A 24,950-nucleotide genomic window follows, 5' to 3' on the forward strand; every position below is an offset into this window, starting at 1 on the left:
ACTTTCACCCAAGCGGTTAGATAGGCAGAGTAGGCTTTGGCCAGTCACATTAAAAATGCCTATTAGAACTACTGCCCAAGTTTTGTACTTTCTAATCATATAACAAATATATTGTATAAATTATTCCTCAACTAGACAACTAGGAGTAAAAAAAGTCATTGAAATGAAGTGAGTTACTGACAATTCTCTGCCCCTAAAAAGCACATTGTCTGCTTGTATAAAGTTAAAACCACCCAAATGGGCAGATGGGCTTTACTGAAAATTTATCATTCACCTCAGAACGGCAAATAATGTTTTTTGTTCTTCCCCAACCACCCGTTGTAGGATGAAGTCATTGCTGTTTCCGAAAAGGTGATTGTGAAGCTTGAAGACCTGGTCAAGTGGGTACATTCCGATTTCTCCAAGTGGAGATGCGGCCTCCAAGCTGGACCCCTGAAGACAGAGGCCTTGGGAAGGAATGGACAGAAAGAAGCTCTGCTGAAGTACAGGCAGTCAACCCTGAACAGTGGGCTCAACTTCAAAGACGTTCTCAAGGAAAAGGCTGACCTTGGTAACTATAATCTGTACTGCTAAATCTAATGTGTGAGGATATATAGTAACCTACTTTTTTGGTTATAGGTTTTTCTGGAAACTCTGGTATGTATATATACACATATACATATATGCTGATATGTGTATGTGTGTGTACACTCTGATTGTATCCTGATTATATACATTATTTCTTTAACTTCGAAGGGGCCTGGGAATACACATGGACAGATGAATGGGTATATAAGGGATAGATTTCACCCGTTAGAACACAGGACCTTCTGTGGATCCCTGTGCCAGAAACGTTAGGTGGAAAACGAGATGAGGAAGCGAGATGAGTGACAACATGGAGCAGGAGAGCCGTGCCAAAGCAGGCACCACTGGTCGGCATGGGCTTTCCTGAGCTTTCAGCATGGAGTCCTCACCATCGACTATGTATTTTTTTTCCTTCCGTCCTTTCCATCTCCCACTTGCGACCTTGTGAGATTCGGAGTAGTTACTTTAATTAGTGTTTGCATCCTACCGTGCTGCTTATTTAGTTGTGTGCCCTTGGGCAGGTAATGTAACCTCCAAGCCTCAGTTTTTCCATCTGAAAAATATCAGAACCTGACAGGGTCACTGTGAGATGTAAGATATAAAGGATCAAGAGCAGGGATTGGTGTACATGGGGCTCCATAATTAATTCTACTGCTTTTTCTTAACACCTTCCTGCTCCAGTGACTTCTTGTGTCCTTTCCTTGTTTTTCTTACTTTTGCTTGCATCTCCCTGCAGCACTCACTAACTTACTCTGCTAGCATTGCTCAAGACTGACGTTGACCTCTGATTTAGACTAGTTATTTCCTCTTTAGGCAAAGAGGAACTTTACTTTTAACATATTAAGGCATCTTTTTCTTTCATTCTAACACAATGCTGATTTTCATAGCCCTATTTTATGCCTTAATGTGACAACTTCCTGTTTTTTTAACCCAGAATTTAACTGTTATAACAAACATAAACTGTTTATCTTAATTGGCATAGAGAGACTGCATAAAACCAGTAACTGACTGTCTTTAATGTGATTCTGGTTTGTGATGAGCTGTACTGTGTTTCAGGAATAGCATTAATATTATCTCGCAATTTGAGTTTAATGATCAACAGTTTCCTGGCGTCTTTGGTAGATGTCAGACAGTAATATTTTGGACATGGCAGCCTGATTGTCATGTGCACAGTTAGAGAAAATTATTAATCTAGTGGTTTTCCTTTTAAAGCCAAACAAGCTTTTTTTTTTTTTAACGAATCTTCCTGTATATGCCATTACGCCCTTCAGTCTGTGAACACACAGACTGGTCTTTGGAGGTGCAATCGTGTTGAATAATACATCTGTTTTGTTACTTTCTTGGTATATGATCTAAGTTGTATCATTATTGTCTTGTTTTCCTTAACATTAAAGCCTTTCTTTTGTTTGAATTTTTTTTTTTAGTTATGGAATATACTGTTACTAATAAAAAAACTAAACAGGAAACCCACAGGGGACAAAAGGATATGTAGATGGTTAAGCTTGATGTCACACAAATAAACAAGAGTATTTATAGCAGGGTTGTTTTGTGTTTAAAATTGATAGTTTATTAATGAACATGAAAAGAAACCTGATCTCTTAATTCCAGCAAAAGATTTAGAGGTTTTGATCTTTTTGAATTCTAAAAATGTCCATACTATACATTTTGAATAATTGATTCCAGAAGAAATTGGTTTAGAGTGCATATTCAAAGTACTTAGTGGTTTTTAAATCTAGTTGTTCATTAGACACACGGGGGAATTTAAAAAAATAAGACAGATTGCTGAGTCTGCTTCCCCAGATTTTTCTTTTAGTAGGACCAAGGCAAGGCTAAGGAATGTTTGCTGATAAAAGGCATTCTATGTAATTCTTTTTTTTTTTCCTGGGGTAGTGGTGTCTCATTTGGGAAACAACTCTACTGTTAGTGCTGAGGAAGAGAAAATCATCACCAGGGTATTTGATTGGGTGACTGTCTCCTCTACTGAGCAAGAAACACCATGTACTTTTTCTTTTTTAATGTAAAATACCCCTTTAAGGATAGAATTTGGGACCTTGAAATTCTACTCAGTTGGTATGAGCTGTGGGGAATTTGAGACAAATAGCTTTTGTAATTGGAATGCACACTGTGTTGTAATAATGTGGAAAGAGAAACAAAAACTTTTCTTAATGTAATGAGTTTCCATTATCTGCTTGATCTAAGGTTTACAAGTCTGCATTATTGGGATTTATTTTGGGGAGACAGGGGGTGTCATTTGCTGTTTGCATTCCTGTCCCCGAAACTTTCTCTTCAACCTCTTCCTTTCTCTGTGTGCAACATCAAAATATTTGTTGTCTGTACTTTTCTTTCTACACAGTGGTTTTCTTATCTCCCTCTCTCTTGGCCACACTAAAACCACTTCCAATACCACATTGTTAATGGAAGTTCACACACTTATTAGGTTTTTCCTTCTGTAGAACTCTTCCAATTCCTCATTGTTCTTACCAAAGAAAGAAGATGAACTCTGAGATTACTTAAGACCCCCCCCCCTTTTTTTTTCTGGTGGAAGTAAGCAAAGAATGGAAAGATCTCACCTTTCTGTAGATAAAGTAAAACTGCAATATGTTATTTTTTTAACTGAGCTATTTCATCAGTTAAAACATCAATAAAAACAAAATAATGAGGTTGCCTCATAAAAGAAGGGCTTTTACCATATAAAAAGTAATTAAAGAACTCTTCTTGCTCAATGTTTAGGTAGAATAAATTCCCTTTAATCTCAGTTTGTGTCACTTCCTGTCTCTCTCTGAATAGTAAAAAAGAAAGAACCAAGAATGTTCTCATAAATGTGTGTCTGCCAACAAATTAATACTCCACAAAGAGAAACTCTGCCCCAAATGGCAGCTTCCAATAACTGCTCTGATTCAAATCACAACTCTTTCATTTTTTCGTCCCCTTTTCCTCTTCAAGGACAATATTTGCAGATGTCATATTTGCTTTTTAAAACTCTCTGGAGTTTTCACTTTAAGATTCTAAATGACTGGTGACCAAAATTGCAGACAGATCATGGGAAAACTAATAATTTTAAACAACACTTCTGAGATGCGTAAGAAGACTTTGTCCCCTTCCTCCTCTTTGTGCTTTTCAAAGAAAGAAAGCTGAATATAAAACCAATTCAAATCGTGACTTTACTCAGTGAGATGTTTCGCCTTCCATCAGACAGTAGTTTCATACCGAAGTTTATAGAAAAAAAAACTATCTTACAATAGAAGGGTTAAGGAATGTATTATTCATAAGCATAACGAACACAGGAACCTGTTTTTCCAGAAGAATCGGGTTGATTAAATCATTCACTACACAAGCCTCTCATTATTTATTTTTGTCTTTAGAATTACAGTACTTAGCTTTTGTAATAAAGTGGACTGGATACCCATATTTGGTATGGCAGTTAGAAGTAACCAAATGAAGAATTATTTCATTTTATAAAATCTTTAGCACCTAAGGAATATAAACACTATCAGTTAAGCATAGCAAACTTGTGCTTTCTTTTATTCCTTGGGCAATAGTTTGAAAAAAAGTCAAATTATTTTATATAACACTGCTTCTTACAGAGTTCCTTTAAGTGAAGTCGGAAGGCTGCAGTGCAAGCTTTATTGGCCTATAAATATGTCATTATAGTTGGACTACATTTATATGCTTTGGATTGTTGTTTAAGCCAAGAAAATATGTCTCTACAGGTTGGCTTTTTATTGAAACCCTTTGAGGCATACAACAGAATGTATTTTAGGCCAAGGTTATTAAAACAGCATTTTCATTTTTTTACAGCAGACTCATTGTCAATTATGCTGCCACAAACTGTCTGTGGACGGGCAGTTATGAATGGTTTTATCTCCAAATGTGTCTTTAGAAAAAGAAAGAAAAGATAGAGTATTCTCAGCTGAAATCGAAAAAGGAGACCGAAAGGTGTGAGTGGGCCATGGCTGAATTTAATGAGGGGGGTTCCCTCAGTTCAATTTCTGTCTCTGAAGTCCCATCAGATTGAGAAAGAGTGGCTTCTCCTTCTGTTGCTGAGACGTTGACCATTCTTTGGGGAATAAGCAGCATGGTGATGTTGAAAGAGAAGTGGATGGGATGTCAGGAGAATCTTGGCTCTACCTGGAGATCTGTCACTCACTGGAGAGGTCACGGCATGTTTACACGTTCAGGTTCCTTGTGCATAAAATGGGGAATAGTGTGTAGCTAGGTTTATCTTATTTTCTCAAGTATTTGAGAAAATCAACTGAGGAAAGATGAATATATATGGGAGCCTTTAGTACCAAAATCTAAGATGCTATTATCATGTTATTATTATACAGTACAGTGTTAGCTCATCGTCCCTTTTCCATTTCCCTAGTGATCTAGGGCGGGGTTTACTCTCATTGCTATCCCCCTCAATAGAAGACTGTTATTAAAATCCTTTGGGTCCTTAATTTTATTTACATATATTTTTGTAATATATAATATATCTTAAACATAAAATGTGTTATAGACAAATGTTTTATATATTTCTTTGTATATAGATATATATTTTATATTGTATATAGATATATATTTTATATTAAATAACATTTCTCCTCTCAAAAATTCTGTCAGAATAAGCTGGACCATACATAGGTGGCCAATAGTATAAGCAAACTCTTAGGTACTCTTGGTTAGAAATTGACTACAGTTTACACTCCATAATCCTGGAGGTCTTGTATTCAAATAGTTGTTTCAGATTACTTTTGAGTTTGAGATAAGTCAACCTGCTTCTTGGGATGTGGCTATGGGAAAGATTTTCACTCTGCATTAAAGAAAACAGTATCGATTTCTCTAATAAGAAGCAGCCTAAGGTTCTGATAGTTTGTTATAATGATTTTTTACCTAAGACAGCTAATGAACTTGTTAGGAATTTTACTGTGACGATCCTTTTCTTTCTTTTTCCTTTTTAAAAATTTTTATTTATTAATTGATTTTTAGAGAGAGAGAGAGAAACATCGATTTGTTATTCTACTTATTTATGCATTCACTGGTCAATGCTTGCATGTGCCCTGACTGGGGATCAAACTTGCAACCTTGGTGTAAGGGGAGGATGTGCTAACAACTGAGCTACCTGGGCAGGGCCTTCCTTTTTTTTTTTTTTCCCTCCTTCCTTCCTACATGTAAATTTTGTATGTATATTAAACAGTCTTGTGAGATTATTTGTTGCTTATATTTTAACTTCCACTACTGAGCTAGCTATACTATTTGCCTGAAGACAGAAACTCGAGAGGTTTTTTACAAGATAAAATTGCTGAATTATTCTATTCATGACTATCATGAGGAATCTCTACAGAAGGGCCTCTTTACTGAAACAAATTTGGCCTTTATAGTATCCTCGAGTTCAAAATAGAAATCAATTACATATGGGGCTTACCAGAAACGTGTAAAGATACTTTCCAAAGGATTTTTCTCACAAGGTTCTCTGACAATATTGTTGTGTGAGCCATGCATTCTTTAAAGAATATAATCATAGCACCATTTACATTGAACGGGTGCTATGGGATTTACAAGCATGCTGTTCAAATGCCGACACGGCACTTTCCTGAAGTGGTTGCTTGAGCCATTGTAAAGTGATGGCCCAGAGGACATTGGACAGGAGCAAGTTCACACTTCCAGGAGTCTGTATCCAAGTTATCCAAAGCTTGGAACAACTTAACAACAGGGTATTTTCTAAGAACCTGGGAACACGCAAGGGAGGTTATTCCCTTGTAACTCATTTCAGAGTTAAAATTCAGCTTGGACATCTAATCATATAGTTGAACATTGTCATGCAATAGTGGTAGAATGTGTAAAAAGTACCTTTAAAAAATAACAACCACATGTGTTTTCTGCACTCAGCTGTCATGGCCAGTGCTTTGGGAAGCCACTGTGAAATTGAACACTGTGCAAGCCATGGAACAGCTGACCATCAATACTGCTGTCTAGATATTCATACTACCGTCACTCATGAAGGGCTTGTTCTAAGTGAAGACCCTTTTGTTTGGAATTTCTGTTGACTTGTGGGTCTTCTAGTGTTTTTTAAAGGAAGGAATGTTTTTGGAGAACTCTAGATTGATACGTTCTTTTGATGATGGATAATCAACTGTGGAGAATTTTGTAGAATTTAAGAATTTATTCTTACTTTTAGAATTGGAGGTATCAAGACGGAAGTGGAAAAAGTGAAATAAGAAATTTCCAATGCTATTTTGATTATTCAGATGATCAGTATTTATGAGGGGGACCCCCCCAAAAAACAGAATTTATTTATAAAAATTACTTATTTATTCTTACATGTTTAAATTTTAGTCACCTTCAAAGTACTCTCCATTTGATGCAGTACACCTATTGAGAGATTTTTTCCATGGCTCAAAACAATTTTTGAACTCACAGATTTTGGTGCTTTTTAGTACTTCTGCCATTTTTTGTTTTACCTCTTCCACATCAGCAAAATATTCCCATTTGAGGACACTTTTTATTCTGGAAAACAAACAAAAAAATCACTCTGGTGAGATCAGATGAATAGGGAGGGTGGGGCATGGGGGTCATGCTGGTTTTGGTTAAAAATCACTGAACACTCAGCACAAAGTGGGCAGGTATACTCATAAATTACCCATCATGAAATGGGCAAACACATTGAGTCTTAAAAATTTTTTTTCAACCAAATGCAGCCTCTCACAACAACACCAGCTGGTACACTGATACAGATGGGTTCCTAGAACACTCACCTAGCTGGAGAAGCCTGTACAAAGGGCCCACCTCTAGAAGGTAATTCCAGCATTTTTTTGTGTATCCCCCTCATACGACTCTATGATACAATAAGAGGTATTGTATCTCATACCTCTGATGAACACAATAAGAACTCATGCTCTTTGAAGTTCTTCACAGAATTGTCAGGTTGGACACTGGTAAAGTTGATGTTTCCCCTCTTCCCTTCTCTGAAATAGTACTTGATTCTTGTATTGTTTGGCTAAACAACCCCAATTTTTAAATTCTAGCCCAGGATGTGGTTTCAAAATCCCTCACCAACCTGGTTATTCATCTCAGGACATTCCCTTTGGGTGTTCTTTTACACCATTTCGCCCATTTACAATACACTGTACGAATTCTTCTTTGCTAAGAACTCCAGAGCCAGACTAGGAGTGGCATTCAGCGGAGAGGCCATGATGCATCTACCAGGCTTGTCCTATCTCCAGGCAGGACACGATACTGGCAAAACTATTAGACTCTCTTTCTTAGAGCTTTATTGTTTTGACTTTTCTATTCCTCAAAGCAAAAAGTTACTCAGCCACTGTACCTCCTTAAGTTTGGCTACCCGTTTGCTTGTGGTTTTGTTTTTGTTTGGGTGTTTTTTACATTTTTATTTACTGATTTGAGAGAAAGAGAGAGGAAGAAAGAGAGAGACATCAATTTGTTGTTCCACTTATTTATGCATTCACTGGTTGATCCCTGTATGTGCCCTGACTAGAGACCCAACCCTCAACTCTGATGTATCGGGTCATTGCTCTAACCAATTGAGCTACCAGGCCAGGCCCTGTTGATTGGCTTTTTTAAACAGTAGTATTAAATGTAGAATGTTATCTAATGAATATCATTGTCACCTAATATGGCAGGAGCCACTGTGGCTCAATATCAGTGCTGTGCCTTTTGAGTTTCCATAATTCCTATATTTGTGTACAATAGCATTTAGGGTAGAACTTGACCAAATTGGTTTTTGGCTCAGTAAAAGTCCACAGCTGAATACCAGCCTGGTGCTCCAGTCAAATAAGAAATGCCATCAAGTCTTCCCTAAATTATATGTGTTAGTATAATTTATTTACCATCACCCTCCTAGAATCCAGCTGTTTTTGCTTTTTTTGTTGTTTTTTCTGGTTATCTTAATGATATGGCCATATCAAAAGACCATGATGAAGAAGGCAACCAACTCATACTTTGGTTTTAGCTTTATTAATGAGAAATGCTAATTTCACAATGAACTGTCTGTGGTGGTCACCATCTGGTAGGAAGGTAACCAAAAATTGAAAAACTTCAGCTGTGGACTGCAGTCTTACGCTATCTCTGATGTTACCTTTAGTGTTTCTGGTTACATACTTGGGGTCTACTGGAAAAAGTCTTTTGAGCGGCCTTGGCTTCTCACAAAGTCATAAATTTCTGTCATCATGGATAGATTGGTGAACTTGGAGTAATAACTCTATTTGCCTTTGGTGATAGGAGAAAGCCACTGTGAGGCACAAACTCTATCAGTTCACAATGGTCTATTAAACATCTCTTGAAAAGTACAACATTGTGCCTCAAATTGCTTTAAAAATGAGGTTTGATTTAGCAGTTCTCCTTCCAGTTGGAGGTTCATAATGTGTTTCTCTTCTTATTGCAACTCCAAAATGTTTTTGTTTGCTTTCCACTTTTCATCTCTTGAGCCACTGCGTGATTACTGACAGTAGGCAATTTCTACATCTGTGATCACGACAGCATTACCTGGGATCACAGAGCACACATGTCCTACACATGAATCGATTTGGCTTTTCCAGTGGGTTTTGTGAGCAGTTATTTGATTTGGACATTTAGGCTTAATTCCCTTTAGTATTGATGCTGATTCTCCCCAACAGCTCATTTATCTTTTAGAGTACTTTAAATGTGAGGTTTTATTGCAAAACATTAATTTTCCTTAATGTCAAAGGTTTACTCTCCTCCTCTCTCTTCTAATATTATGCATTTAACTCTGTAGTTTGTACAGGTCACTGCAGAGAAAAGCTGAGGTTTGGACTTTTACCCCATTTTAATAAATATATTTATTTAGGACAGAGGGGAAGTGCTTCGTGCACGGTCGGGGCTGAGCAAACAGTGCTGCCGATTTGGGGTGTTTCTACCTGCCCCGCCCTGTGTGTTTTCAGTGCCGGGATGAGGCGGTGTAGCTTCTTTTTCCCTAAAATTCCAGAGCCATGCCTTGTTTTGAACTCTCTTTCTTTGGACCTCTCCACTTGCTTTTTCCATTTGTAATCATTTCTAGCATCTTACATACTTCTGACTTTCTTTAAATATTGACTTTCAGCCCATAACCCCCAACCCTCATCCCTGCCTTTGATAACCTCATGCCTGCTGGATAAAGTACAACACAAATGTAAGCAAACATCCAGTGAACTGTTCAGTCCCAGCTTCCATTTCTTTCCTTTTCTATTAAATAACTTTTACTGTCATTGTACGTTGTGTCCTACCAACATGATCCGTGTTCGTACTACTTTGTAGGCAATGCAGACAGACGAAAAGCAGAAAAATATAAGTGGCTTATTTTCTCCCACCCAGAATTCATTGCTGTTAGTATTTTTATCTATATGCCAATGTACATGAATGTGTGTATAGTCATGAATTCACATGCATACCTTTTCCCCCATAGAAATGAAACCTGATGTTTGAACCCCCAATTTAAACTCATATATGTGTTTATGCATGTGTTTATGTACTCATATATGTGTTTATGTATGTGACGATGCCTCCATGTTGTAAGACATTCCACACTGTTTTGTTTTGTCTGCATAATGTTTCATTAGAGAGCTGTTTCTATTGATGGACATTTCCGTTGCTTCTGTTCTCCTACAAACTCCCTAAAACCCTTGTAACTCTGCACATGTCCATGACTGTTTCCTCATACTGTACATTGTAGAGGTGGACTTGCCAGCTCAAAGTGCACAGAGAATGTTAAGTCAGCCTATCTCTCTCCCTCATCTCTTATCACCTGCTTTAGCCTAACTAGTCTAACTGCTTGGTCTTCTTTCGCTTTAACCACATACCTGCCCCTATCCTCTCTAGTCTGTTTTGAGTGGCTCATACTGAGTCATTCTTGGAATGCCCCTTCCAGGACTCTTACCTATAGAAATTCGCTCTTTTGTTTGAGGCTCAGTTGAAGTCCCTGAAGCTCTCGTTAGCCATTCAGCTCATAAGAGTCTCCCCACTCTTATCACACTGTGTCTCTACCACCTATTGAGCACCTTCCTCCATAATGAGCAATATAATGCGGCATCTTTTTTTCTGTGTTTGTCTTATCTTCCCAGTAACAGTCTTAACTCTATGGTGTAGGCACTTTTAACTTCAAAGCTGTACTTAATAGGTTAAGTAAACACGTGACTTTTATGGTCAACCTCCACAGATATCTCTGGACTTCTCTGTCTACTGGGAACACTTGTGTGCATATTTAGTGATTGGCTTGCCTTCTTTTGTCCTAGGAGCTCCTAGGACGCCTTTCTAGTGGGGGGGGGGGGGCTGTCTCATTGGTACCTGAGAGGAAAAGAAACAGACTTGAGGTTTTTGTTTTCTAACTATTCTTGGCTTAATTCATAGTCAACCATCTATAGGCTCATTCTTGGCAATTTATTGAAAGAGATTTTGAACATGCTTGAGCTAGCCTGATAGCCTGTGGATTTTTGGTGTTGGTTTAAGGGTTTATTGTGTGTGGACATTTTACATATTAAAACAGGCACTTTTTAAATTCCTCTCTTCCTCAAGGGAACATTTTTATATTTCGGGATTATAGCAGTGACAAAAATGTACAGGGAAATAAACCACTCCAGACTGGATTTGCTCTGCCTTATCTTTTTCATTATCAGATTGTCTGTAATCTGTCTTTTTTTTTTTTTTAGGTGACAGGTTATTAAGGAGATGGTTTTAGCAAGATATTCAGTACTTCTTACCCTAGGCATTGGCACTGTTTTAATCCTCACCTCCCTTAAAATGGTTACTTGCTACAATGGTAGAGGTTATTCTCCAACCTTCCAGCTACCCATTCTACTTCTTTGGTTCACAAAGAAAGTGTTCTATTAGGCTCTACAAAAACAATGCTTCCTGCCTGGCCTATTCACTCAATAAGAAATAAATCATTGTTTTCATAAGCATGCCTGATAATAAGGCAGATTTCAAAGCATGATGAAACGTATACTTTTGTAGCAGAGGAAAAACCTGTAGTTACCTGGCTAATTACCCATCACATGATGGCTGTGTGTAAATATAGGCTTTTCACATGCGCGGCTTCTCTGTGGGTTTCTATTTTTTTTTAATTGAGAATGTTCATTTAGTTACCATTGTTTTATATTAATGTCCTCAATCAAAGATTTAGAAGAATGAGCAAATATAAAAGCTACCATTTTAGGGTGGCTTCTTTTTGACCTATACTAAACCTCTGTGGTATGGACTTTAAAATAAGACAGACCTGGATTCCACTGCTTGCTCCATGAGCTCTGTGACTTTAAAAATTGTAGTTCTGGTTTGATTGCTTATTTGTGAGACAGAGTTAACAATACCTGTCTCGTGAGACTGGGGAAGATGAGGCTGGATCACCTGTGGGAGAGCACCAACCTCATAACAGCAGCGTTTCATCGAGAACATTAGTTTCTGCCCTGGCCTATAGCTCAGTGGATTAGAACACTGTCCCCAATACATCAAGGGTGCAGGTTTGATCCCTGGTCAGGACGCATTCAAGAATCAACCATTAATGCATAAATAAGTAGAACAACAGATCAGTGTTTCTCTTTCTCCCTTCCTCTCTCTAAAATCAATACACAAAAATAAAGAACCTTAGTTTCCTTTTCTCTTTTCTTTAGAAAAGTAAACCTGACCAAATGCTGTTTTCCTCCCCAAGAAACTATATTGGACAATTTCAACCTAAAAGAATACCAAATATAGGTAACAGTAGTATGTTATCTTACAAACCTTTGAATATCTATTACAAGGCACTGGAACTAACTCAGGGTTAAATAAGTCATGATCCAGTTTTCTAAGAGTCCAGAAAACCTCAAGGGTCATTGTGAGAGCTTTTAATGTGATGCTCTATTTAATTCTCCACACTAGAATTTACCTGTGTGTATTGTCCTGTAAACCATCTGTTTACACTTCCCCTGATCACTCTTCAATCATAATTTCCGTGTCATCCTTGCACAGAGACCATGCTAATCTTCTCTGTATTGTTCCAGTTTTAGTACATGTGCTGCCAAAGCGAGCACCCTTCAATCATAATTAACAGCTGATTCTAGTTGGTCAGAAAATTTGGTGCCAGGACTTCAAATGTCCTTTGGGATATCACAAGGGAAATATGTGAATCACTGGCTTCAACCAATTTCTCTCTGGCTGTGAACTGGCTGTTCTTGGGGTTTATTGAATGTGTATCAGTAGGTGCGTGGTGCTTGTGTGTTTTGGGGATGGTCCAAACCGGAAATCCCATTTGTCCTTGAGGTGCTTAATAATTCCAAAAGAAACCAGAGCTCACAGATTGGCCATGGTTTTGTGAGTCATTTTCTCTTGGAGGTCACGAGCAAGAATTTTCAATGTCCAGCAGAACAACCTGTATTATGCTGCTGTAAGAAACATGTCTGGAATCACAGTGGCTTAACATGAGAAAGGTTTATCTCATGTTCACGCAGTTCATTGTGGCGCACAGGATTCTACAGAACAAACTTCTCTCTGTGAGACTCCACCTTGGACCTCCCTTTCAACGGGTGCATCTAGATCAAAGGAAGGGGAAAAAAGAGGTGGACAGTGGAATGCTAAACGTTTGCACTCAATAGTAACATGAAGTAACACGCATCGCTACTACTCATATGCCATTAGTCAACAAAGTGATTAAGTCCATGGTCTTGACTTACATCAAGGAGGATATGTAATCCTAACACACTCTTAGAAGGAGAGGAAAATGGGACACTGGGTGGACGTTCATAATATCTCGCAAACACCCTTAGGATAATGATAAATCTCACAGCATGGTGAAATCTCAGGGTTGATCACCTAGTTATAAACCTCTAGTTATGACATCTTTCCTGCACTTACTACTACTTAAAATGTCCTCTGCAGAAATCTTGACTATTTGACTTTTTAATATTTTCAGTGATTGGAGCTCATTTCTCTTAAAAGCCATTCCATTTCATCATCAATCCATCTCTGTGTTAGAAATTACTACTTTTGTGAATTAAATTTGAAAATCATGGCTTATAGTATAAATCATTTTACTAATGCTATAAACTAGTGGTACTAATTCTGTTCTTGTAAAAACAGAGAGAAAGTCAAATTTTTCTTGTTCTTGCGAGTATCTCAAATATTTGAAACCCATTGCCTCTGCCCCCATTGTCTAGGAGGTCAACATCAACAGCCTTGACCCTGTGGGTCATCTGTGGCTTAAGTTCTAGTTCCTTCACATTTCTGGCGGTCTTCACCTAGTGTCTCCCGGCCACGTTCAGAGTGTAACTGTGTCTCTGTTTAAAGAAAAGATAGCTCTCCAAACTGTTTTTTCTACTTAACTTTACTTGCTATGCCATACATGTAAAAATGTAAACCATTCAGGAGTCCAAGCCCTTTATTACCCCCTTTCCAGTTCCACTTTCTTTCCCCAGAATTAACACATCAATAACAGTTGGTGGTTATTCCTCCAGTTATCTGTGTGTCGATGTGTGCTCTGTGTGTACAAATTGTTTTGCTTTAATAATAAGACCGTACTGTGTACATTACTTTGCAACTTGCTTTTTTTCTGCTGTTAAGTAACCTAGAGCCGTGCTATCCAGCATGAAAGCCACTAACCACATGCGGCTGTTGAGAATTTGAAATGTGGCTACTGCAACGGAGAGACTAAGTTTTTAATTTTATTTAATTTTAATGAATTTCAGTTTAAAATTTAAAACTGAAGCGGTATAAAGCATTTTTTGTTAAACATAATTTTGTTGTTCTGGTAGGACTATACATTACTTTAACTGTTCAATATTTACCATGCAAATCTGATACTTTATAAGTATAAAATATACCTTGAATTTTTAAAACTTAGCATAAAAGAATATATATCTCATTATTAATTTTCACATTGGTCCCATGTTGAAATAATATGATAAATCTTTTTGATATGTTGGGTTAAATAAAACATATTATTGCAATTAAATTTACCTTTTCATTTACATTTTTAATGTGGCAACTGGAAAATTTTGAATTATAGGTGTGGCTTGCACTGTATTTATACTGGACAGCCCTGATCTAGAGAGACTTGGACAGCTGCGCTGTCTCGATAACCCTTTTATTCTGAAGGAGGATCACTGTTGTGCGCACTGAGTGCTTCAAAAGACCAGGGCACTTTTCTTGCTCTGTAAGGAAGATGAAGCTGAAAGAGACACCATATTGCCCTCAGGAACTCGTAGTGTCACAGGGCGGACAGACACAGTGAAGTTATAAGATGGAGCTTAGCCAGTGCATGGATGAAGATATAAGCAAAATACACTGGGAGCATAGAAGAAGGTTCCTGAGTGCACGTGTTTCATGTGAAAAAACTTGTAAATGCTGAAAGAATGGGAATTACGACCCATTTCTTTGGCAAGAGGCTCATGTACATGATGATTGAGTAAATGAGGAGATCCCCATCCCGTGTAATCTCCCCATTCCACCAGGCTATTACTAGAAAGGAAGAATCTTGAGGTCATCTCTGGCTCAGATCTTTTTGAAGGTCCTACTCATCCCACTAGGAACTTGGACTTAGTTCCAACATGGCTTTCCAGACAGAATTCTGGTGCTTGCTGTTAAGTGCTGACCTTCGTTATATCCAGTGAATACACAGTAGTTCATACCAAGCTTGTCTACTAAGCAGAAGAAGTATGTGTATTATATATTCCTCATTAAAATTCTCAATATTTTGCCAGAGCTTTAGCACTTCCAACCAAAAAGTGTTCTGAGATGTTAAAGGGAAGATAATTAAGCTTAAGGCTCTTTACGATTTATTTAGATTTACAATTTCATTTGTTTCATAACTATGAGGACTCATCATGTCTACAAACACATGCTCTTTGGTGATAAAATGATATCAGTTAAGACTCGAAATCTTATGTTTTATTCTCTTGTTGAGTGTCCTTAATTAATCAAGACGATATATTCATATCATATTCTTAGCTTGTGTTACCTACACTAAGTAAAAAAGTTAGCAATTTTAGATTGCAAATGACAGAATTTTTCCTTGAAAATGTCAACTTTCTGCCTAGTTATGTTTATCCATGGTTACAAATGGAGCTAGTGTGGTTAACAAAATCAATTCACACAAAACATTCTCCCAAAGATAATGTTAGTGGTGGATTTCACAAAATCAGACAATTCATCTGGGCAGAGCTTTCTGGTTGAATAAAAAAATTTCTGGTGAAACTGTTTTGGGAGAGAGGATAGGGATAGTATAGAATCCATACTGTAGATGTTAGGTTCATGGTTTGGCAGGAGCTGTGCTGATAATTATCAACTTTCCCCCACTCCCCAAAACTGTAACTTAGGACATAGGTCAATTGCCTGAATATTCTGCTGTGAAATTGTCTGAGTCATGGGTTCTTAAGGACTGATGGGTAAATTTTTGGGGGGATTCTTAACTACCCCCCAAGCCCCAAGTTTTCATATATAATTCTAAATATAAATAAGTATTTTCTTGGGAAAATATTCATAGCATTCATCTGATTCTGAAAGGGGTATATGATGATAAAAAGGTTATATAAAATATATTTTATGCCTGATTATCAGTTACCCTTCTCCCCAAAAAGCCACCCCTCAGGCATTTCCACCAAGTGCATTTACTATATTTTTCTGGTCAGCCCTGTACCTGAGACAGTGGGGAAAAGGCAGTTTGATTCACCTGTCCTGATGGTGCTTAACCTTTGTAGGTGGGGGTGGCATGGATAACTTTGATAACCTAAAGAACACTATGAAGTTCCTACCCAGAATACGTTTACATCTACAAAGTTGAAATCGCATTTGAGGACACTCATGGATGTCCTCTGGAAACTGGTCATTGTATTCTTTGTTCAAGACTGTGGGTCGATTCCCTGGACAGAGCACCAAATTGCTATGCTGTGAAGAAGCAGCGTGAGGATGCTGTGTGGAGGATGCAGTGTGTCTACCCGTGAGGTTGGTGGGAATCCACTTTCCCATGCAAGGGTTTCTGGTTCTCAAGCTTGTGTGGGAAGGAAGGGAAGGCCTCTCTCGTCTCGTGTATTTTTTGTTTCTATTTTCAAATTAGAAATTCTGACAGCAGGGATAAACAATCAGGAATTCTTATTTTCTGTTGTCTGGGTAATCTGGGTATGCTGTGGACACTTCATATGTTTATTAGCTACTTTCTGTTTAGAGTGCTCTAAAGAGGCTTGCAATAGCAGAAAGCCCTCTAAAAACTCCTATTGATGAAGCAGAGCATTCTTTTTATAATGTAGATACATTTCATATGGCTTAATTTTTATATATCACATTTTCATAATACATGGCCTGACTATGGATTATTTTGAAAGCCTTTTTGTCAAATCAACTCAATGGCCACTTCTGACAGCAATTTGTTTATGATAAGAATCAATCTCATGCTCAATATTCTAAATATTTATAGAATAACTTTTTTTCTTTAAGCGCTCTGCATATTGTTTGTGGGTCTAAATTCCATCTATCTCCTAGGAGCATGAGTGGAAACCCAAGATGACAAGCCTTTTCAAAAAAATTCTGATCAAGGCCCCATCTGCTATTTATTAGACTAAGCTACTTACAGGGAGGGCCATGAGGGTCCCTGGTACATCCCAGTCTTTAAGGTACTGTCTGGCATGTGGTAGGTGCTTGATCCGTATGTTGAATGGGTGGTGGGTGACTGGGCTTTAATCTTATACCTGGAGACAGTGTAATATGTGGTAGCGCTCTGGCGGACCTGGACTTGAACCCTGGATCCCCAATGTTAAAAAATCTGTATAATTCCTACATCCCAGGAATATGTTGTAGGATTTAGTAACATACTGAATTCCAAGTGCTTAAGAAAGTGTCAGCACAGTAAACTACTTGATAAATAGTAGCATTATTAAAGTCCTAGGCCTTAAATTAGAATACCCTAGATTTTAGTCATTTACAAACCAGTGTCACAATTTTTGTCACATCACCAACTCCCTATGTTATTGTTGACTTAATTTTTTTCTTTACCTTAAGTGCTTTTTTACATAAACAATTTTATGTAATAGGAAATTTTATATCATGACTGTAAATGGAAAACATACCACTTGCTATAAATAACAGTGAAGTTAAATACCTAATACTTAAAATTAAAATAAATTTGTCTGTGCATGTACTACCTAAAATTGACTTGGGTACTAGTGTACACCACGCTTAAGTCATTTCCTCTGAGGCTTTTCCCTTGGGCAATAGCCCAGCCCAGGTTATTGATGGCAGTGAGACCCGCTTGGGCTGTGGCGAGCCTCCTGTCAACAGCAGGCTGGGAAGGATTGGAGCCAGTTGCACTGAATTAATCTATAGGCTTAGATGGGTAACTGCCACACAGATGTGAAGCCCGAAAATAACCTCCATGCACCTGCCCTATTTGTGTGTCCGTTACAGCATTCACTGAGCACCGATAGATGCCGCAGGGACAGTAGAGTAAAAACACAACTCTTACCTTTGAGACGCCTGCACTCTTATGAATGGTTTATAGCCAGCCCCTGACTGGAGATGAAGACTCTCATCTCTGGGTAGTTTCTGAATGAATATGGATCCCAACTGGGTGAGGAAAAGGGTAGTTGTTATTACTACCAACCGGCCCCAAACAGTGATGTGAAACCTCGCAAAACTGAGTCCTGGGCAGAAGAAATTTGCCTGGCCAAGGTGATTTGCTGAGATTTAATCTTTCAGATCATCTCAATGAGAACAATTCCCTTGCCTTGGTGTTGGATTCAAAATAGTAAAAAGGAAGTCACACTGCTTTAAAATGGGGTATATTTTAGCAGCACACAGAAAGCCAAGGTGTGAGCCAAGGCTCACATCTGTTTTGTGCTGCATAATTGACGAAAGCTGAAGCAGCGCTGGGAACAGGCTCATTGTCCATACTCTCCTCCTGATCATTGAAATCAGGGTCCTTGTTAATGACCCCACAGGCGCATTGGTTCTCAGCATTACATGTCGTTGGGGAAATGTGTCAGGATGTGTTTGCCAGCAGCCAGATACCATGAACCTGCCGAAGACCATCCTCAATTTGACTGTGCTCAACTCTGTTACGATCTAAAAAAAAAAAAAAGAGATAATTCCGCAGAGCATTGTGCCATTAACTAGAAGCACCACAGTTCTGAATACAAATATTACTAAAGGTAAACGAATCATTAAAAGAATAGTAGCATGAAATGATTGACAAATTAACTCCCAAAGCTTGGAGTAGAATAAAATTTACCATCCAAGTAGTTCCTTAATCCATCCACCAATAATATTAGTTGTCCAGTTAAGTCGCCAAAAAGCATTTATGGTCTTAGAGTAAATGATTGGTAATTAGGACTTACAAGGTTATAAATACATAGCAGGGATTCAGTGATATCATAATAAACCACAAGAGAAGCCAGAGTGGTTTCTAATATTAGTAGAACCTTGGGAAATATTTACAGCCATGTTCTCACACCACAGTTAGATTTTTTTTTATTGCCGGGGTGGGAGGGAGACAACAACTAGTGTTTTATCAAAAAATATGCAATTTTTTTCCAATGGGACTAATGGGAGTAAATGGAAATGCCTAGAAGAGATTAGGCCCTTGGTTTGAATAATGCGGGAATCTTGTAAAAAACAATGAAATATTTTCTCTTGTCTCTCTCTTAGTTCTCTCACTTATGGTCTCTTTCCTTTGAATGAATTTTGTATAAATGAGAAAAGACAAGGGAAAGGCCCCAGGCCTTTCAGCTCCTTGTCTCCAGTTTGGCCAGTTTATCTCCCATTTCAGAGTCTAAGAAGTCAAGCATTTATTATTCTAGCCCTAGACTTTGCTTCCCTACTTTGTTACTTGCTGGCCTGAGACACTGAAAGGTGTACCTACCCACACCTGCCTCCTGGCCCTGCTCCCAGCTACAGGAAGGGTAGCCTGTCAGTGGAGCCATGAGAGCTAGACTGAGTCCAGAACCACAGCCTGGTGACATTACAGCAGTGTCTTAGTTGAAGATCCAGCCTGATAGCTGATCGATAAGCCGGTGTCACTACTGCCCAGCAGGCTGGCCTAGCAGAGCATCTTACATTGTCTTGGAGCAAGACAATGCTTTGTAATTAGTCCCACAGAAAGTTGCACGGAAAATGATGCATGCCAAGTGTTGGTGGGTGCTGAACACTGCTTGCTGTCTCTTAGCTGCACTCTTGATTTCTGCACCTGTATCTTGGTTTCAGGAGGCTTTCATCATCCTTGATCATGGCATTTCTTGAGCTCCTTCTCTGTGCATTTGCTGTAACTGTATCTAGTCTGTGCACAGCACTGGGAAAGAGATGACCTGTGCGGTCAACACACCTGCATTGATGTCATTAGCAACAGTTAGTGGACCTCACAGGCAGGGACACATGCCCCTAGTGTGGAAAACATTGCCAGGATCTGCCCCAGGCTAGTTTTATTTTTGCACATTTTTGTGTTCCTCAAATCCCTTTTGGATTCACACTTTTTTGATTTTGAAGTCCAGAATGAAATAGAGTCCAACTTGCTGGATAAGCAGATAGAGTCAGGGATGGAATCCGCATGGGAACAACTGAAGGGCACGTGCAGGGACCAGTCAGAATAGACACATACCTCAGGGCTGGAGAAGCAACGCAGGTGTGCTGGTGTGGCCAGGAATTGACCCCGAGGTACCTGGCCTGGGGGCAGTGGGGGGACCTGGGATCTCCCAAGGAGGATCCAGGGATATGGGGGGAGGCAAGGAACACTGCAGAGAGGGGTTGGCTATTTGCTAATCTGCTCAAAAGCCTTTTGGTATTACACCTGGTGAGGCCATAGTGTGTGCACCAGTTCCCTATAGGCCTGGCATCTGTGCATTAACCCGGGGGCCAGAACCCTTCAATATTTTGTTTGTAGCTTACTGGAAGCCCACCCTACGATGCTTAACTGAATAGTGCTCTTCAAAACGCACTGACTAAAAATAGTTTCATCTGCAGCGTGAACATAGTTTCATATTTATACTAGCATCTGGCCTAAGCAATTGAATACTCCATTCTTTAAATAGCTTCACTCCAGCTCTTGAATACTCTGAGAAGAAAATCTCCCCCAGGCAAACACCTTGTTTACATAGCCATGTTTACATGCAAACAAGTTTCTAAAATGCAGAGGAATATTAATTTTGGAGTTAATGGAGCTTTGGGGTAGCCTTTTCTTTTGGTGGGGGATGTGAGAGAAGAAGGGATTGAATAGAGAATGAATTTCAAATATGTGTATTTGGTAGAAATTTCTGAGATATCTACACTATTTACATTTTTTGTACTTTACTAAATTTGATTCACAAACATGTAAATCATCTGTAAATTTGTGAAGCCGATTACAGCAAAGTCCCTGGGAAGGGAAATCTGTGCTGCTGCTAATGCCCAACAATAATAGAAATATAAGCCTAGGTATACTTTAACTTTTTCTACCAGCAAATGTTTTGGGGCCAGAAATCATTTGCCAGCAGGCAATGGAAGTACTTTTGTTAGTCTTAGGGGGATACTAATGGTTAGTCCCCATGAAGAAAGACGTGAAAATAACACACGGAAAGGTAAACATTACGAATGGGTGGCTAATGATTAGCTGTTATGGTCCAAAGGGGCAGAGTATTTTTTTTATAGTTTTATGACCCTTGCCCAGTCTTTATTGAAAGAACATTGTATATTCCAAGTTACATATTTCAAACTTCACCCTCCTTCAAACATCCTTCTTTTCAGATCATAGCAAATATTCCCCATGTTATATGTTGTAGACAGGAGACTTTTCAATGTGGACTAGTTTTCACATTAAAGAAGAGGAACAGGCTATTCTATTATTTTTTTAAATCCAGTTTATGAACACAGAGAGTGGGCTATAATAACAAACGTTTACCCTCACCTGAAAGTTAAGTATGGACAGTACAACTGTTCTACCTACAGAGCGAGTTAGTATTTAGAACCTTCTTGCTACAGGACAGTCGAGCTACATGCCTATCTGAAGCGAACAGCTTTTGTTAACACAGGCCAGTTCGGAAAAATAAAAATGTTAATGAGTTGCATTTTTTTTCCTTATTGAAAGCAAAAATGGCCTCTCTTTTTTCGTTGTTTTGAGTCCCTGGGGGCTCTAGTTTTACAACTTAGATTAGCTACTTTAGTAAATAACAGAATGTCAGCAGAGCATCGCCCTCTCAGATGTTTACATGTGGGTATCTTTGAGGAGTGTAACACAAAGGCAACTTTTCCGTCACTGATGTTAAAATTAGATTTGAGGCCATGATTGTTCTTCACGGTCTACGAAAGTAAATGTTTTGGCTGAATGAAAACCATGTATATTCTCTGGGAAACATTGAAATGTCATAATTTAAACACCACTTTCATTTTTCACCAGTGGGACTTTTAGAGATAAAAATCTAATCTAATTCTAAATCATCCTTCTAAAATGTTTTTCCCCCATTACGAATGTAATATCTTTTTTATTACAGAAAGTAAAGACATGCAAAAAGAAAAAATAAAAATCATTCATAGTCTCACCACCCAGAGGCTACCACTGTTAACAGTTTAATTCCAACTTACGATATTTTCTTGATCCTAAGATGCCACTGGTTGTAAAGATGCATCATTGATTTTCAACAGCTTTTGGACAACAAGAAACAATTTTGTTCTGAATAATATAGACATATGTTTAGGTACATACAGAGTTCAGAAAATTAAAAAGTGGAGGAAGTGGGCAGGGAGTCCATTCTAGAATTAATTGTAAAAAGCCCAGTTCTGGCCCTTTCTCCCCAAGAAGCCACAGTGCTCCCGTGGTTCCCAGCTCACTGGGAATCCTTCCCTATTCCAAGATTCTTAGAATTGTAAGAATTCAAAGGAAACACAATTCAATCGAATCTCATTTTACATCCATGACAGTAATTCTTCCATTTTTCTGGTGATACTGATTACTTACCTTATACGGCCATGGATTTTTTTTTTTACCCGTAGATTTTTTTGTTGTTGTTGCTGACATGCTCTGACTTTTAAGAAGTTCTTTGTTTTTCTATTGGACCAAATACTATGGCTCTGCCACATTTACCCATTGGGACCAGTTCCCTTAAGAAACCCCATAAAAGTAGGGTGTAAGCTCTTCTCCCACATAGAAAGTTCTTAGATAGTTTAAAGGCAGTTTTCATGTTGCTTTCAAGAGTTTCTGAAATCTTGGTCATTTTGCCATCTTGTTATTTCTAGGTTAGACATCCTCGGTGCTATCAACCTAGAGTATTCTTCATACTCTCTTTATACTGCTCTTCTGTTGGTGCACTTCGGTTAATCGATGCTACTTTAAAGATACTGCCTGAAGTATTGGGAAGTACTTTCTTTTGACTCATGTACAAATTTTGGTTCACTAAGAAAATTGGGGGCTTTTTGTGTGAAATGTTGTTAAGATGGGCCATCGCTATCCTATTCTTATGCAATAATTTGTTAAAACTAAGTTTAAGACTGCCTTTTCCTTTATTTATTCAGCACTATTTGCTTTCAGCCAGTTTTCAGCCTCTTAAGAGTTTTTTTGATCTTGACTCATCTCTTTGCATCCTTTCTTCCAACAGTGTCATCTGCAAATTTGAGAAATTGTTACTGCTTGCATGTGATCACTTTTTTACTTGAATTTCTTTTTAAGGTATATATTCATAACTTGACTCCAAGTATCTTACAGGAAGAAGTTTGTTTTAACTAGTGGCTGTTTATATCACCCAGAGCTCCTAGTTCAGAGTAAAGTTTTGAGGGATCCATTGGCCATTAGTGAATCATGTATCTACCTTGACTTACCTTCAGCCACAGCCACAATTCTTTGTACGTAAACAAAGGGGATGCTGGTGGTATGAGGGTCACACAGTGGACCTAGGTAGGTGGTGGTTCATGCATACTGTGTTATGTATTGTAACCCTCTCTCATGCACGCACACACACACACACACACACACACACAGAGGCTATTTCCTTCATCCATGAGTTTTCTTATACAATGATAAACAGAGCAGGTGGGTGGATAAATGTCCATCTTTCAGCTGGATGATTTGTATTGTGTAGACAAACTCCTCAAACATTGAACTCAGTTTTTCCCCTTCCAAGCAGATGTTTCACTGGAATGTAGACATGGCCTCCACAGATACTTCTCTGGTTTGTGACTGCTAATGTCTCTGTTAATATCCGTGTCATTTACCACAGAAGAATGAGACTGGTATTTTATTTTGACAAAGTGTTGGAAGTGTAGCTCCATGTAATGAAGGAAAGCTGCCCAGGCCCTCAAAGTGGTTCGTGTAAACTTTTGGTTTGGATATGCTTGTATTTATATAGATAACCATCTGTTTATACATTCTTGTATTTATTTATTCATTCATTGGTCTGTTCAGTAAATACATAAGAGCCTATTATATGCTCAAGCTCCATTAGACTTTAGCTTTTTGAAAATAATAATTTGCTTATTGCATGGCAGTATTAAAGATGGCTCATTTCATGAAAATTACCTAGGTAAGAATTTGTAGGTATACAAATACACCTAATCTAATGTTCAACAACAATAATAGAAAATTTAACATAGTGAGCTAGTATATACACACAAATATTTGTATTATATGTATATGTGTGTGTAAATATGCATATATGAATATATACCAGTAAATTGATTTATTTGAACCAATTGTTTCACCTAACAGTACTTATTTTTATGCACTCTAGGACATTCCAATTTACGATATTTTCTTTCTATATCACTTTTTAGAAATGTTGGTTGCAACCCATCCAGTAGGTTTTCTAATCCCACTAGTGGGCTGCAATCCTCATTTAAAAAACAGTGACCCAGAGTAATTGTTTTACACAATGTCTTCTTTAGGGGTAAGCACACTATTTCCACACTTAACTAAGTGTTATGGATCCCATTGGGCAAGCTGTTCTTAGGTTCTCCTGACCCTATAACAATCCCCACAGAATTTGTGCTTCTTCTCCCCAGTCGGAAGTGAACCTTCCAGGGCATCCTGTTCCTAAGGACTGTTACTGGTACAGTTCTGTCCTCTTCTGGATCATCTTATGTAAAGGATCATCATAAGTAATTAAGCTGCCCGTATCTGAAATAAAAAAAGAAACCCCACCATATAGTTCATTTCTAAAGTGATACCCTTGATTTTTCAGAAAATGGGACAGGTTTGCGGTTCTTTCCATAGACAGTGTTTTTAAAGAATCCATCTTGTAGGCATTGTCTGTAGTGGTGTGTTACTTCTCGGTGAAGAAAAAGCAATAATTTCCTGCCTCTTCGCCCTGAACCTAAGAGAAACTGCTTTCAACATACCAAAGACAAAGAAAAGCTTCTATTTATAGGCTTCATGTGGTTTCTAAAATTTTAACCAAAGTGAATAGAACAATAATAAATTGCTCTCACATTTCTGCCCATAGAATTGTTTATTTAGCATTTTCTGTAAAACAAGAGACCTTCCA

The 24,950-nt window shown here is 38.2% G+C and overlaps 1 protein-coding gene and 1 non-coding gene across 3 annotated transcripts in view; one reads left to right on the plus strand and one right to left on the minus strand.

Moving 5' to 3' along the window:
• ARID5B (AT-rich interaction domain 5B) overlaps nt 1-24,950 on the plus strand; it is a 177,667-nt gene that overhangs the window by 34,495 nt on the left and 118,222 nt on the right. For both annotated transcript variants that reach the window (XM_037139955.2, XM_053664016.1), the window contains one exon: nt 325-550. In XM_037139955.2, coding sequence (XP_036995850.2) covers nt 325-550 — 226 coding nt within the window. The remainder of the gene's footprint in view (nt 1-324; nt 551-24,950) is intronic.
• On the minus strand, nt 12,459-12,560 carry LOC119045299 (U6 spliceosomal RNA). The gene has a single exon (XR_005081766.2). It is a non-coding gene; the product is annotated as a U6 spliceosomal RNA (small nuclear RNA).

Source organism: Artibeus jamaicensis, unplaced genomic scaffold (assembly GCF_021234435.1).
Source record: "Artibeus jamaicensis isolate MK-2021 breed Jamaican fruit bat unplaced genomic scaffold, CSHL_Jam_final contig_332, whole genome shotgun sequence".
NCBI lineage: Eukaryota > Metazoa > Chordata > Mammalia > Chiroptera > Phyllostomidae > Artibeus > Artibeus jamaicensis.